We start from the raw sequence: 15,153 nt of genomic DNA on the forward strand, positions 1-15,153 counted from the left end.
CCCAAAGTTGTAATTTTATTAAACCAAGTTAAAGCAATAACAATCCTTATGAAGAGGAGGATGAGAAGAAGGAAAGAGTTACCTGCCAGAGAACATAATAAGAGGAAAATCATACCTCTTTTAAATTCTCATTTGTAGGTAATGTTAACAGAATTGGAAACAGAGTGTTGCCGTTTATTTTAGTAATAATAATAATAATAATAATAATTGTGTCTGTATTCCAAAATTCAGCCTTTGATTCACATCAGAACACAGTAAATCCAGTGTTTCATGGCACCCTTTGGAAGGGGTGAGCTGGAAAGTTGGTTGAGCAGGTGAGATCATTTGTGATGGATGCAAAATGCCTGAGCTGCATCATTTAGGGCAGGGGAGAGCGTACCGCTTGCAGCCAAGAGGCGCTTTGCAGCTGCCCTGTAGGGGGTATGCGGATATTTTAAAATATTGCCCTTTGAGTGGGTTTACAGCCAACAATGTAGTTGGAAGAACAATTGTCCTTCTTGCAGTGGTGCTGGGGGCAGGGCATTACTTACAGGCATGGACCTTGTATTTATAACCCCTTAGGTTGAAGTCAGAGGTTTGAATGGCTAGCAGAGTAATACAATTATTTTTTATGATTGGATCTCAAAGGACTTTATAAAAACTACATCACTAAGGCCATGTGCAATTACTGAAGTGTAGCCACCTGTGGGAAAGAAATGGTTGACAATGTAAGCTTTCTAGAATCTTCCTACATCAACTGGCATTAGGAACGGAAACCCCTAACATAAATAAACACATCTTTTGAATGGGCAAGAAAGAATTTCTCCTGAAAGTAAAGGCTGGAAAAAGTCTTCTTACAAGGAGAGAGACTGAGATTCTAGTACTCATTACACTAAGGCATCATAGGCTATAATCGAACCCACCTCCCAGAGGGTCCCGCTTAAGTGTTGACCTAAAAACAAATTCGCCAGTTGGCTGGAGCATGCATCCTAAAGTTGCAGCAGAAGTGAATAAGCTTGACTGACTTCAGTCCCCAAAGGGTTCTATCTGTAAATGCAGAAGTGGAAGCAAAAACATTTTTATTAGTGTTAAAATGACCCTCATTCTAATAACTAGCCGTAGTGTCAGAAGCATGGGCTGGGTCACTTTTCAGCTTTTAAGAGCAAAAGCATCACACATTCATATTTGTTTGGTATTTTTGATATTAGATTGTGTATAAAGTGCTCATATTCTTGAATAATAAGGAAGGTGAGTTTTTTTTATCATTTTTGTCTGCATACTACTTAAAGTATTCCGAGAATCTCCTTATTTAAAAACAAACAGGTCTGCAAACTTGATGTGTAGCATTTAAATAATCATATTAAAATTCAAACCTAACACTCACATTTCCCTGAGTGCTGTCAGTTTTTTGAGAAACTGGAAACTCATGCTAAACAACCAAGAATATTCAGAGTGTGCCTGCTGCTTCCCAACAAGTATTTAGTGGCATGGGGGACACTTAGCTATAGTGGGGACAGTTATTTATTTTCTTGAATTGCTCTCTAGTTTGGCAGTATTTTACCACTTGGCTTTAGTTTTTGGAACATCTTTGGACCATTACCCATTGTTGTGTCTGTAGCTTTAGATGAAGCATTTAAAAGCATTCGGGAAACTAAATGTGATGGGTCTTATAGTGTCAATTTTGGAAAATGTAGATGGTTTTTAATTTGGAGGTAACTAGTCTATTCCTGTTTGCAGAAAAATACTAATAAAGGACTTTTTAAGGATCTCTCTCTCTCTCTCTCTCTCTCTCTCTCTCTCTCTCTCTCTCTTTTCCTTATTCTTCAAAAAAACCATCACTAAATAATATTTACTAAGCATTCACCTGGAGACGGTTCTATGCTGGGCAAAGCACAAGACAAACGAAAAAGATCCTGAGATTACTCCCCCAGGACCAAGCAGTCTGAATCCCAGTATATTGAAATGGGCACTGTGTAGAGCGTTGAGATAATAATTTTCCAGATGGCAAATCAACCCAAATTACCAATTTACTTAAATACTATGTTTAAAAAAAACAACAGCAGCAAACAAAAGTACTTGCTCTTTGAGATGAGAATTCTGCTTTTTTTCCTGAACTCAAGAGATGGTTGTATAAATATGATGAAATGTGTTAATTTTGGCATATTAATCACTTGAAGGGTGGTGATAGAGTTAAGTCCATTGCAGATGCAAAGAAAGACTTTGAAACAACTGCCAGACACACACAGAAAAAGGTGTATAAGGGACTTGTAGAAGTTGGGTTCCTGGAAGCATGTTCAGAGGTGTGTTACATGCACTTTCAAACAGCAGAATGAAGAGGGGTGGTAGCATGTATGAACTCTTCTCTAAAATACTTGACTGTTCTTGTTTGTGTGGAATTTTGAACATAACATTTCAAATATTTAATGAAACATTTAAAATAGTAAATATATTTTTTATTTAAAGCATCAAATGTATTATAGTTATGCTAAAATTAGTATTACTGTCCTATTGTGAAACAGGACTATAGATAATGCTTTGTATATTTTTTAGGTATCTTGATATAACTTTTTTGTAACTATAGCATTGATTAGTCAGGGTCTTATAGAAAATAGAAGTCTCTAGTTAGAGTTGAAACATAACTTACTTCTGACTTTGGAGAACTTTTTACAATTAGAAATTAGTATCCCAGAAATTAAGTCACTGATTATATTATTCTAATTTCTCCTGGAGAGGGGCATACTCTTTCTCCCTCCCTCTCCACCTCTTCTCTTACCTACCTCCATTCTGTTCCTGCAGAGGATCATAGGCACCAGGGTTTGGGAGCGGGGATACTTCTCCAGAATGAGTCAAAGGACAGCATAAATAATACAAAGTATTTATTGAGGGCTGGCCATGTTGCTCAGGGGTACAGTGCTTGCCTCTCACATGCAAGGCGCTGGGTTCAATCCCCAGCGCTGCACAAGCAACAACAAAAGAAGTATTTATTGAGCCCTAAGTAAAAGCTTTAGATATGCTTTACCCTTTTATTTCCCCTGCTGTTTGTGTATCATTCTTAGAGTTAAAATGGAACTATATTTAGTTTTCACAACATTTAGCTTTTCAACATTGATAATGCCAATTCAAGTTGCTGATTTGATTATGATTCATAATTGCTCTTCCTATGTTTTCTTTTTTCCTCATGATTTTGAAAACAAAAGACATACTGATATATTTACATTTGAGTTTGTGTTTGAAAGAATGTTTTTCTGTGTGGTACAGCTTGTTTTGCTATTGCCTTCTAACAAATAATGGAGCAACTGTGTGTTTTGACCAATTTATAAGTAAAGGTCAATTTTGTGCCTATGGTAATTAGCTTAGCTTAGTCTAGACTTTTATGTAATTCTGGTAATTTCCCATGAAGAGTATATTTAACAGAAAAGAAGTTCATTCTTAAGTACAGTGTTCCCCCCCCCCCCTTTGCATTGGAGACTGTTTAATTTTAGAAGTGATTTATCTTTCTCTTTTAAGAAAAAGCTCCTAAAAGGCTGTGGAAAAAAATGACAAAGTTAATCTTATGGGTGGACAGGTTATTTGAAGGGAGAGGTAGGAAAAGGGGCTTCAGAATGGGGAAAAAGGAAGAACTCCTTTAATCATCAAAAACTGACAAATTTTAGGGAAGGTTCACTTTTGATCCTTCTGTAATAAAATCTGCAATGAAACCCTCCTACTGCAGCTTCAAGGAAAATGGTGTTTCTGTTTTTGGCAGCAAGAAGATTAAATGTTACTTTAAAAGAACCTGTCTTTAAACCCCATACTTACAGTCTTGGTTTTCTTTCAGACCCCAACTGTAAACTTGAAGACAAGACTGAAGATGGAGAGGCAATAGATTGTAAGAAGAGGCCGGAAGACGGGGAGGAGTTGGAAGACGAAGCTGTGCACAGCTGCGACAGTTGCCTCCAGGTGTTTGAATCACTGAGCGATATCACAGAACACAAGATTAATCAATGTCAGCTGACAGGTAAACAATACTTAGCGCTTCTTGCCTTCTCAGACTGTTCTATTTTTGATTTTTTTCTATTTATTCCTCTATGTGATTTTTCTCTTCCAATTATTTTACTCCTGTACTTGAAATCTAGGTAAGTCTAAAGGTGCTTTTGCCAGAATTTCAAGATGGTTATTTGAGGCAACCCCAGTATATTAAAGTCCTTTTTAGGTTTTGAATTACAACCACCTAGATTTTAATAGCTAGTGGACAGTGAATATGCTTTCTTTTACCTTCTTTTCTTTTCTTTCTTTTTTTTTTTTTAAATGCAGTGATACCATGCAGGAAGAATGTAATATTAAATGACTGAAATAAAGTTTTTTAAAAAGCTTTTTGAACATTTTTCTAAGGAAATTTAGCATGCCTTTGCTTATTTTGCTTCCAATGTTGTCTCCTCGAGGAAATATCTCAGTCTCTCTCTGTCTGAATTTGTGTCTCTATAAAATCTGACACTTAGGCTTATTTTTTGGTGCTAGAAATTGAACTCATAGCTTCACACATGTGAGCACATTACGACTAGTCTATGTCCTCAGCCCTTGATACCACAGTCTTCACTAAATGCGTTCACTTTTCTAACTCCCTCATTGGACTAAGAACTCATGGCCGGCTGGAAATGTATTCATTGCTGCATTTTCTGAGTCTAGCACAGTGCTTGGCCTATAGCAGGTCCTCACTAAGGCCTGCAGGCTTTCTGATATGCAGTTCATTGGAAGAGTCAGGTTTAGAATCGCATGAACAATAGTATGTCTGATGTAATAACTAAATGAACCTAAAATTCAATTTGTTGAATATCAACCCTCTTTAAAAATCATTGTCTTGGATTCTGTATCCATCAATTTAATGAAGTATAGAACAAAAATATTTGAGAAAACAAAAAGCATCTGTCCTGATCAAGTTCAGACTTTTGTTATTCTTCCCTCCATAATACAGTATAACAACTCTTTATGAATCATATGCATTGTATTAGGTATTATGAATAATAGAGATGATTTAAAGTATGCAGGAAGATGTGTGTAGATAATTCTATGCAAATTATTCTGTAAATTCTATGCCATTTCTTATAAGAAACTGAACGTCCATGAGCTTTAATATCCTCTGGGTGGGGGGCGGTCCTAGAATCAAATGGATACCAAGAGGATCACTGGATAGCCTACAAGTATGCTTCTGTGCTTGGGTGAGATTATTAGATAGATATCTATTTTTTATACTTGTTTTTGTCTTCTTATTCTAAGTTGAGATCACTGTGTGTGTGTGTGTGTGTGTGTGTGTCTGTCTGTCGTCTGTCTCTTATTTTCCTAGCACAGATCTTTCTTCAATTAACTGTGTATAGGAAGTGAATTTACTAGACAAATGGTTCTCCAACTCTTTTTCACAGATATATTTTGGTAAGATTTTAATGGGTACTCCATTTTAACAAGGTTCCTGAACAGATTATTGTGGAAATATTGGAGTTAAGTCCAGTTAAATAGGATCTTTTATTAACATGTATTGTGGCTATAATGTATATGTGCACCACTCCTCCGCTTGGCTCTTCAGGAAGGAATTATAGTGAGCAAGTTTATAAGATCATGGAATATTCCTTTTGAAAAGTTCATTATAATTTTTTTGGAATAATACATATTGGCCATGTAAATATTTTTAGCAGAGCTTATGTATTTTTTTGTGGGGGTAACTTATTTTGATATAAATGCTAACTGTAAAAACTTATATAAATAATATTATTCACATATATTATTTATCTGGTTCAGCAATTACTTACATTTTGTCTCATTTACCATTTATAGACTTCCTCCCTCTCCCTCCTTTCTCTCCTCCCTTTCTTTTGTTATCAGTTGAAGAAAGGTTCAAGATATCTTCCCTACTTCCACAAGTTCATCCTTTGAATTTCCTATGAACAGATACATTAACCTATATCACTGTAGTATATTTACCAAAATCAAGGAAGTTTCATGTTTAACACTGATAGATACTATTATTTAATCTACAAATTATATTTAAGTTTAAGTATTAGGTGAAATTAAATTATGTCTGAACGTGTTCTTGATGGTTTATTCCCACTTATGCAGGATTTGGAATCATACATGACATTTTATTGTCATGCCTCCTTTAATCTGGAATGGCCTCTTAGCCTTTCTTTGTCTTTCTCTTTTTCTTTTCTTTTTTTTTTTTTTTAAAGAGAGAGTGAGAAAGTGAGAGAATTTTTTAATATTTATTTTCTAGTTCTCAGCGGACACAACATCTTTGTTTGTATGTGGTGCTGAGGATCGAACCTGGGCCACACGCATGCCAGGAGAGCGCGCTACCGCTTGAGCCACATCCCCAGCCCCTCTTTGTCTTTCTTAATCAGGGCATTTTTGAAGAACACCTGCATTTACTTTCTAGAATACCTATCAGTTTGGTTGCCTGATGTCTCTTCATTATTATATTCAGGTTATATACTTGTAACAGGGACACCAAAGTGATTCCATCTCCTTAGCACAGCAGGAAGTACATAATGTTGGTTTTTTCCAAAGTTGGTGATGTTAACCCTGAATACTTGTTTAAGTGGTGTCTGCCAACCTTCTCTAATGTCAAGTTAACATTTCCCTTTGTATACAGCACAAAGATACTTTATGGGAACATACTTTGATGCTATGTAAATATCCCCAACTTCATAAAACTTTCACGCATATTTTTCGTATCCATTGTAATTCCATGATTTCTGTTGTTAGTTGGCCAGCTGCAATTTCCTTTCTTATTCATTTGTTCTTAATTTATTCATATCACTGTGGACTCTTGCATTTTTATTGATTCAGTGGGTCATAATTCATTAGTATCAATATTTTGATTCTTGCTTTAGTCTTTGTCAATGGGTGTACGTTCAAACTGGATCTTGTGTCTGTTTAATGTTTCCCTCATTATTTAACAAATGCTTTTAGATCATCATGTGTGTGTGTGTTTTTTTTCTTTTCATTTTTGTCCTGGTTCTGCGATCAGCCCTTAAAAAAAAATGCTTTGTTTTGTTTTATTTGTTTGTTTATTTATGGAGCCCTGATTCATTTAAGAGGACAAGGTAGTTATATGTCAAGATATGAGTACTTTATTAATGCACTCATTACTACAAGTATACCATTGTCTATAGACCTCTTAGCTACCAGAACTAGAAAATGTATGTGCATACTTAATATAAGACATATAATATACACATAATATGGTTGGAAAATTTTACACATGTGTAAGTATATACACACGTGTATTTCTGCCCTGTGTTCAGATTGATATCTCCAATCCAATCCAATATCTTGGATACATCATACCTAGTCTATTTCTTTTCTATATTGGAATTTGCCTTCTTTAGTAGACAAAAACCTGATTGCCATCATCTTCCAAGTGTTTAATCATTTGTTAGAACCTAGAATACACAGTAAGTAGTTTCAAAATTGCTAACTCATACAACCAAAGTAAGCAAACCAACTACTAGAGTTCAATATTGTTTATAATTTGAAATGCTATAAATTTTAATGCCACATTTAGTGAAATTAATAATAAGTATGTAACAACGAACTTTGGCAAAATGCATAAACCCAGGTCACACATTCCTTTTTATATATATTTTTTTACATCCTAGAAGTTTCCACATATTCCTTGCTGATCAATAATTCTGCATCAGAACTAACCAGTTTCTAAGTTCTTAAGCCATAGATTTGTTTTACCTGTTATAAATGGGATCATAAACTATGATTTCTTTCGCAGCTTCTTTGTTTTGGCATGTCAATGAGATTTCTTGATGTTATTGTGTATCTACATAGTATCTTTTCTTTTTCTTTTTGTTTGGAGACCAATTCTTGCCTAGTTGCCCAGGCCAGCCTCACACTCCAGATCCTCCCATCTCAGCCTCCCAAGTATCTGGAATTACGGGCATGTGTTACTCTGCTTGGCATAGTAGTGTGTGGCTTTTTCTTGCTGAGTAGTATTCAGCATGAATGAATACTACTACTGCCCCTGTATGAATATGCCAGTTTGTTTTCTTTTCTCTTGTTGATAGACATTTTGGTTATTTTTAGTTTTTGGCTATTTTTTTTTAAAGAGAGAGTGAGAGGAGAGAGAGAGAGAGAGAGAGAGAGAGAGAGAGAGAGAGAGAGAGAGAGAGAATTTTTAATATTTATTTTTTAGTTCTCGGCAGACACAACATCTTTGTTGGTATGTGGTGCTGAGGATCGAACCTGGGCCGCACGCATGCCAGGCAAGCGCGCTACCGCTTGAGCCACATCCTCAGCCCAAGTTTTTGGCTATTATGAATCAAGTTCTTATATAGATATTTTTGTGGACATGTATTTTATTTCTCTTGGATTGAAAACATAGGTGTAGAATTGCTGAGTCTCTGAGAGAGTGAATGGGGGTAGGATACTTTTGTCTGTATGAAAAACTTCCAAACCCATTCCCAAAATGATTGTAACCTTTTACACTCTCACCAGCAGTATGTCAGAGTTCTAGTGCTTGTATGTCCTCGCTACATTGTCCATCTGTTAAATGTTGGCATCCTGTTGGGTGTGTATTGATATTCTTTGTGGATATTTACATTTTCTAGCTCACACACATTTAATTGACTTGATTTAATGCCTGCTTTCATCAAAATGTATTATTGAGAAAACTCTTATTAAATGCAGATTAATAAGATATTCTTTGTCTCATGGTACAGTTTTCCTTAATTGGGTTGGCCGGGACTTTAAAGGAAGCTTTACTAAGGTAGAATCAACACTCACCTTAGGGTCAAGTCATAGGAACTAGAGCCTGTGAACCCAAGTGACCTGCTCAGTGTACACTAAGCTAGCAAGAAATCTTATCCAAGGGAAGTAGAGGTCTTTTCTTATGTTTAGGGTTACTTTATTTTTTTTTTTTTGTTAATTTATTAAATTTTGTGGTACTGGGAATAGAACCCAGGGCCCCATACATGCTAGGTGAGCTATACCCTCAGCCTTAGGCTATGTTAAGATTCAAGTAATTTAATAAAACTCAAACTTCAAGTTCCATTTAGTGTTTACTTTTTGTGGAGTGCCCACCTCAGCATTCTCTCTTCAGCCCTAGGAAGTAGAACAGAAGCGAGAGGCGTTATTTCTGTCTCATACAACTTAAATAATATCTGTGCAGTAAAAGTTGGATTTTCTGCACATGGTGGGGTGAAGGTAACATTTATGGGGCAATAATTGTTTTCTTAAAAAATACCCAATAAAATATTTGGTTTATTTTTATTTTTAAGCTTTGTAAAAGCAGGGCAGCTGCCCCGTGCTCACATAACCATCACATTTTAACCAAATGTAGGCAAACAAAGGCAACACATCAGGAAAGAGTGGATCTGAAGAGTCTGGAGCCTGTTTGCTGTTATTCAGGACGATTTTGGTGGTGAAGATAGATTCAGGAGGCAAAGCCAAAGTGGAAGGTGGGGAGAGAGCAAAAAGGCTTCGGGCAGGGAGAAAACTGGGAGTTGTTCACATTTGTTGAAGGCGTTAAAGTTGAAATTTAAATTGGCTGAGGAATTCTGATCTGGAAAAGACGAAGGACACTTGGAAGCATTTTAATTTGAAAAAAGTCAGGAGATGCACCTGTAATCCCAGCAGCTTGGGAGGCTGAGGCAGGAGGATCGAGAGTGTGAAGCCAGCCTCAGCAAAAGCGAGGCGCTAAATAAGACCTTGTCTCTAAATAAAATACAAAATAGGGCTGGGGATGTGGCTCAGCAATCGAGTGCCCCTGAGTTCAATCCCAGATACCAAAAAAAAAAAAAAAAAAAAAAGTCAGGAGTTGTCTGCCTTCTCTTTGGTTCATACCTTCTTAGTATAAGCAGGTAGGACAGGACTGGCTCCCGGCATTGGCTGCCTCCTGCTTCAGTTTACTGTCTTGGTACTGGTTTTGTTTTCTCTTTTTCCTTTCAACTGACTAGATGCTGTATTTATCAAAGAAGGGCCTTTGTATTTGTATTTGTTTTCTCCCTCTCCCTTGATTTTATTCTTTCTATATTTTATTGTTCTTTTCATTCCTTCTACCTTTATCTGGCCCATTTGTGTCTTTGTAAATTTGCCTCTGGTTCTTGTACACTCTCTAAGACTCTTAACTTCCTCATATTCCTCCTCAGTCTTTCTCCCTGTGTGTTTCATAGACTTTTTTTTTTTTTTTTTTTTTTTGCAGTGCTAGGGATGGGACCCAGGGCCTCATGAATACTAAGCACATTCTCTGCCACTGAGCTATATCCCCCGACGTGTCATAGACTCTTCCACACTTTTTCATCATGTTCTTTGATCCTTGTGGCTTCCCTTCTGTTAATCTTGTAATTTTTTACCTAGATGTTTGACTTTACTCAGTTTGAGAATAATTCGTATGAAGAAAGAGGGAATTCTGAGAACCGGATGGTTAATTGTAGAGTAGAATTTGAAGAGGAAGAAGCCTTGCAACTGGTTGATTTGCAAATAACAGAAAACAGGTATTCCATTGTCTGATGCCTGTGGGGTTACTCAGTGTGGTTCTGCTCTGAGAAGGCCACAGAAACCCTGCCTGGGTTCTTCCTCTTGGTAACTTCAGAGCTAATCATTTGGTGACTTTTCTCCCCAAGGATGATGATGCACATTCCTTCTAGAATCTGACTCAAGGAAAACAGATTTATTTCACACTAGAAAACTTGAAATCTTGGGACAGTCTTGCCAAATGACCAAGCTAGGCCTTGGAAGATGAAGGTCAAATGTAGAATAAGACGGTCAATTCTAGTCTCAGACTTGAAAGTCAACTTGAAGATTAGGATTATTCCAGGTCATGAGTCAATAGAAGTATAGGCAGGATCCAGCGAGGGTTGTAAGAATAGAGAGTGAGGGTGTCACTCACATAGTTCATGGAGTCTATCTCTGAGGGGTATTCTGGAATGTGAATACTGTTCTGGACAAGCATCCTTGATATCAGAAAGGACAAAATAACCCCTAAAGCTAGCAGGGGACAAGGTAACTTGCAGATGAGTTCTGTCATCTGTGTCTCATGGTACAGTTTTCCTCTAGTCCACAATCCAGCACGTGTAAATAGATTACATCTTGTCCTTGCTTGAAGGAATGGGGGGAAAGGTGAAGGAAAAAATTAAATCCCACTCTTCAGTTGTAGCTGTAGATGGAAACCACCTGCCTGGCCCCGGCCTTGCTGTCTTTTTCCTGGAGGCTGGGAAAGAGGGGAATCAACACTCTAATGCTGTTGGGACTCTCTGATGCAGAAGACAGATTATCAAAATATATATTTAAAGAAGGAAAAGCACAGAGAACCTCTCATTTTACTAATCCACAAACCCTATCATTTCTTGCCAATTCCCTCAGGGGGTGGGGAGGGCTAGAAGCCAGAGGGGTCTCATCACACTTCTCAACAAAGATTTAATAGCAGGGTGCTATGGGGAAGGCTGAGATTACTGAGACTTTATTATGCTTACAAAACTGAGTAAGAACCCAGCATTGTAAATCATCAAAACTAAGCTACACTTAACAGGATAAATGTGTAAAGTGCGTTTAGTAATGCAGGATGCTTGTTCTGAGTCATTTTTCTCTCTCTCCTGCTAATTTGAAGACTTGAGTTGTCTGTTAAGTGTTCTTTCACATCATTAATGTGAATTGCTTGGGTGTAAATGCAGAAAACACTAAATGGTGTTGTATTAGTTTTAACCCACTGCCCACCGTACTATTGATGTTGGGTAGGTGGAAGTGGTAGTAAATCTGCCCTTGTTTGGGGGAATGTATTTGCAGATCAGATTTATAAAGCCCTAAACAAATTCATGTCTTTTCTTTTTCTTTTTTTTCTTTTACAAAATTTACAAATATTTCCGTGATAATTTGTGGTTTTGAGGAAAATGAACAGATTTGATGAGTGAATGCTGTACATCAATATAGAGTAGTATGTTCACTAAATTTCATTTTGAAAGTTAGGATACTGCCTGGAAGCTTCACATTTTTTTTTTATGAATTGAAATCTTAAGATGTTTGCAATATTATGATCATTATTATTTTTTAGCCAAATAATTTTTTTTTAAAAAGTGAAAGCAAGTATATATTTGTTATATGGTTGTGGTAAATTGAAGGCCAGTTGGTTCCACTGGCTAGTAGTACTCTGATAGCTAGTTCTATTGGCAGTGGGAATATGAGAAATAAATGTGTTACAGAATGAAGTGGGTTTTTTTTTTTTTGTACTAGGGATTATAATAAATCCAGGGGTGCTTAACCACTGAGCCACATCCCCAGCTCTCTTTTAATTTTGAGACAGGGTCTCTCTTCTTGAGTTGCTTAGGGCCTCACTAAATTGCTGAGGCTGACCTTGAACTTGTGATTCTTCTGCCTCAGCCTCCTGAGCTGCTGGGATTATAGGTGTGCACCAATGCACTGGCTTGAAGTAACATTTTTGTAGAAGCATATTGAAACTGCTTTTAGAGCTTATTTTTGCTGTTTTTCTTATCATTATTAGTTGAAATAAATTACATGAAATAAATGTGATATTTTGATATTTTTAGTTTATGTTAGGCTTAAGGCATTATAAGTTGTATTTGGAGATTTATATATTAACTTCTATATAATTCATTATTCATATTTTATTAATAATTTACATATTAATTATTTCTATATTAATTAAGTACTATCAATGTCACTTCACCATTTCTCTTCAATTTGATGAGTTCTTTGGGTTCTACCTAAAATATTTCTAAGTGTTAGCTCACTTCATTTTCTGTATCTCTCTAAGCCTCCCAAATACAGTTTCATGGCCTTTATAGATCCCATTTCCTATCCCATTTACCTCATGAATCTTAGTTTTTAAATTAATGGCTCCTAAATATTTTTGATAAAAAATTTGGCATGTGCTTTCATAATATGTATTTATTAATTCATTATATAGGTATAGGTATTGTATGGCATTAAAAAGGAAAGAAAAATTAGATAAGGATGAGCTGTACACAGGTTTTAAATAATTTTGTTATTTTGATCTTTCATTTATTTTTAAAATTAATTTTAATGACGTTAGAATTGAAAAAGATATCTCCCAAAACCAGCAAAGAGAGAACTTGTGATATATTTCTCCACAAGGTGTATCATTGTCAGTAGTGGATTTAAGCCCTTAGTTTAAATAACTTTCCTGATAATCCCAATTTTGTTTGCAAACTTTAGGTCAGCTCTGATTAAATTAATCCTTTTTGCTCCCTCTTTCAAACTATGGTTAACAAAGAGCTTTTACTAGAAGTAAAAGAACTAGATGTGCCATTTTCTTGTTGATTACTTGTGCTTGACTGCCAATGTCCTGCAATTTTCTTGCAGAAAACTTTTAAAATCACTGTCAAAATTTGAGGATTTTGTGTGAATGAGATTAGTTAAAATTATGTGGGATTATCCCTGAATAATTTTGTGGGGTATGGTTCACAGCACTATTAGGAGATGTGATATAAGTGATTCAGAAAGTGAGGACACTAGCTACCTGGAGCAGTATTTATCTGCTCTCAGGAGGAAGGTCTGATTTGTACTGGGATGCCTATGTATAACTCCTTTCTGATTAGTTGCTAAATATTCAGAATATCCTATCTACCCTCTGATAAAGTACTCTATTTTTCAGAGATCACTGCTTTTGTCTATCAGTTACTTCACCAAATCTCTGCTGCTCTCAGTTTTAGAGAAAGGGCTGGGTGTGTCAGTATCTTCATCTTCCAGGGTTATGACTAAGTTTTTCTATGCATTTACCAAGGAAGAGTAATCTCCCATAATTGGTTTTAACCTCTGAGTTGTCAACTGAATGATCTCCCTTTTCCAGCTTGGAGAAAGGGGTCAATTCAAACATTGCCTGCTATAAAAGCTTTATTATTTCCACAGTGATTTTGCTGTAACAGAATTTCTTAATGTTGGTACCTGGCCTGCTATTTTTCTGTTTGATATACTTGTGAAATGCTCTACTAAAATGTGGATGTAGAATAATCATTTTTAGGTTCCTTATTTTCTCAAAGCTCTTTGAATGCTTTTGGGTAAAGTAATTGGGATTTATAAAAGTACTGTACTGGAGAGTTCTGTTTTTTCATTACGAATGATGAGCTATTACACTTATTAGTTGATCATAATTAAATGGTTTAAATATTAAAAGGGTATCTTAAAGAAATATTTATCTATATTTTTGATGTCCATCTTTTAATTAGGTACTTTTTCTCTCAGTCTGCTTTAATAACTTATAAATTACAAGATAGCTACTGAGTATAAATGGAAAATTCCTGAAGGATAAAATCTCCTAAAATAGAAAATGAATGGGAGCATTCACTCCATCTTTTTTTTTTTTAATAAGAAAAACTGAAGTGGAGAATATACTTTATAGGTTTTAACTATATTCACATGTGATGTATTCTTTGATTAATTTGAGTTTTATAAAATTAGTATTAAAAAGGAATAGAATTTAATAAGAAAACTAACATTATTATCTGTGCCATAGAAAATTTATCTTTGGTTATCTGTAAAATCACAACAATTTTAGAGAAACTATTTTGCCTCAGTTGTATAGTCAATCACGAATATAAAAGTATCTAATTGTGTGGTTTCAGGATTCAGTTGCCAAAAATTGCAAATAAAATGTCAAGAACACAAACCATGAGAGAATGTATTCGAGAATTTCCACCATGTCCTTGATGGTCATTGATGGTAATTAAAGCTGTCAGTTTGTCCCTGTGGAGAGTGTAAAAATTATAAATGAAGAGCTGTATTTGGGATGTGGAAACAGTGGGGTCTCTTTTGTGGGGAAGATGAATTAAAGAGACCCACTATTTCTTAGGCCTTCTGAGACCATTCAGCCTACCTTGTAAGCAGGGCAATGTTTAGCTATTTGGACACAGTTGTGTGCACATAAGCGCTCTTCCACACTTAGCCTGTTCTCAAATGTGAAATTCAACATGATAAAACTACAGTGTTGAATTTTTTACATTTTTACCTGACTGCACTTTTTTTTATATATATATATTACTCTTAAGATGCTGAACTGATAGCTACTTCCTTTTTAAGGTAGTGGGGTTGCTAAAGAAGCTGTTGAAAGTAGACTATTTCCTCACCCTTCTCTTTGTGCTAAGCCTATGGCTGGGGATCTTGTCTTTAGGGAATGGCAGCAATGTCACAAAGATCTATGACCTCTTAATAGGTCTTGGGAGGGGA

General features: G+C 35.9%; 1 protein-coding gene across 6 annotated transcripts in view; it reads left to right on the forward strand.

Moving 5' to 3' along the window:
- Znf521 (zinc finger protein 521) overlaps positions 1–15,153 on the forward strand; it is a 270,157-nt gene that overhangs the window by 25,500 nt on the left and 229,504 nt on the right. For all 6 annotated transcript variants that reach the window (XM_078030228.1, XM_078030223.1, XM_078030227.1 and 3 more), the window contains one exon: positions 3,797–3,976. Coding sequence is in view for 5 of the 6 variants with exons in the window: in XM_078030223.1 (XP_077886349.1) it covers positions 3,797–3,976 (180 nt within the window). In the remaining variant the exon portion in view is untranslated. The remainder of the gene's footprint in view (positions 1–3,796; positions 3,977–15,153) is intronic.

This window comes from Ictidomys tridecemlineatus, chromosome 13, assembly GCF_052094955.1.
Source record: "Ictidomys tridecemlineatus isolate mIctTri1 chromosome 13, mIctTri1.hap1, whole genome shotgun sequence".
Taxonomy (NCBI): domain Eukaryota; kingdom Metazoa; phylum Chordata; class Mammalia; order Rodentia; family Sciuridae; genus Ictidomys; species Ictidomys tridecemlineatus.